General features: G+C 64.5%; 1 protein-coding gene across 1 annotated transcript in view; it reads left to right on the forward strand.

Annotated features, from left to right (window-relative positions):
- LOC104514828 (probable G-protein coupled receptor 25) overlaps nucleotides 1-479 on the forward strand; it is a gene marked incomplete at its 3' end in the record, with an annotated part of 806 nt that extends 327 nt beyond the window's left edge. Inside the window, exon 2 of the mRNA XM_010158612.1 lies at nucleotides 51-479. Within this exon, the coding sequence (XP_010156914.1) occupies nucleotides 51-479 (429 nt within the window). The remainder of the gene's footprint in view (nucleotides 1-50) is intronic.
- Nucleotides 480-533: the final 54 nt, after the last annotated feature.

Here is a 533-nt window from a genome sequence, read left to right on the forward strand (position 1 = left end):
GCCATCGCCGTCAACCGCTGCTCCAGCGTCCTCTTCCTCACCGCCCTCAGCGTGGAGCGCTACCTGGTCATCAGGAAGGTGCTGGACACCAAGACGGTGGGTTCCCAGAGGCACATCCGCATCACCTGCGGCATCATCTGGACCATGTCCCTCCTCCTGGGCGCCCCGTCCCTGGTGTACCGGCGGCTGGATGGGGACGACTGCTGGGATGAAGATGGAGAGGACTTCAGCCTGGCCATGGTCTTCCTCACCTTCCTCCTGCCCTTGGGAGTCATCTCCTTCTGCTACTGCTCCATCTACTGCCGGCTGCAGCGTCATGTCCGGCTGGGCAGGGGCATCCGGCGTTCCCACTGCGCCGTCGTCACCATCGTTGCAGCCTTCCTCTGCTCCTGGTTGCCCCTCAACGCCTGCAAGGTGCTGCTCTTCTTCCTTGCCAAGGGGACGCTGGTCCTGTCGCAGGGGCAGGAGGTGGCCCTGAGGTGGGTGGTGGCCGGCAGCACCTGCCTGGCCTTCATCAACAGCTGCGTCAACCC

The sequence above is a fragment of the Eurypyga helias genome, unplaced genomic scaffold, assembly GCF_000690775.1.
Source record: "Eurypyga helias isolate BGI_N326 unplaced genomic scaffold, ASM69077v1 scaffold33110, whole genome shotgun sequence".
NCBI classification, from domain to species: Eukaryota; Metazoa; Chordata; class Aves; order Eurypygiformes; family Eurypygidae; genus Eurypyga; species Eurypyga helias.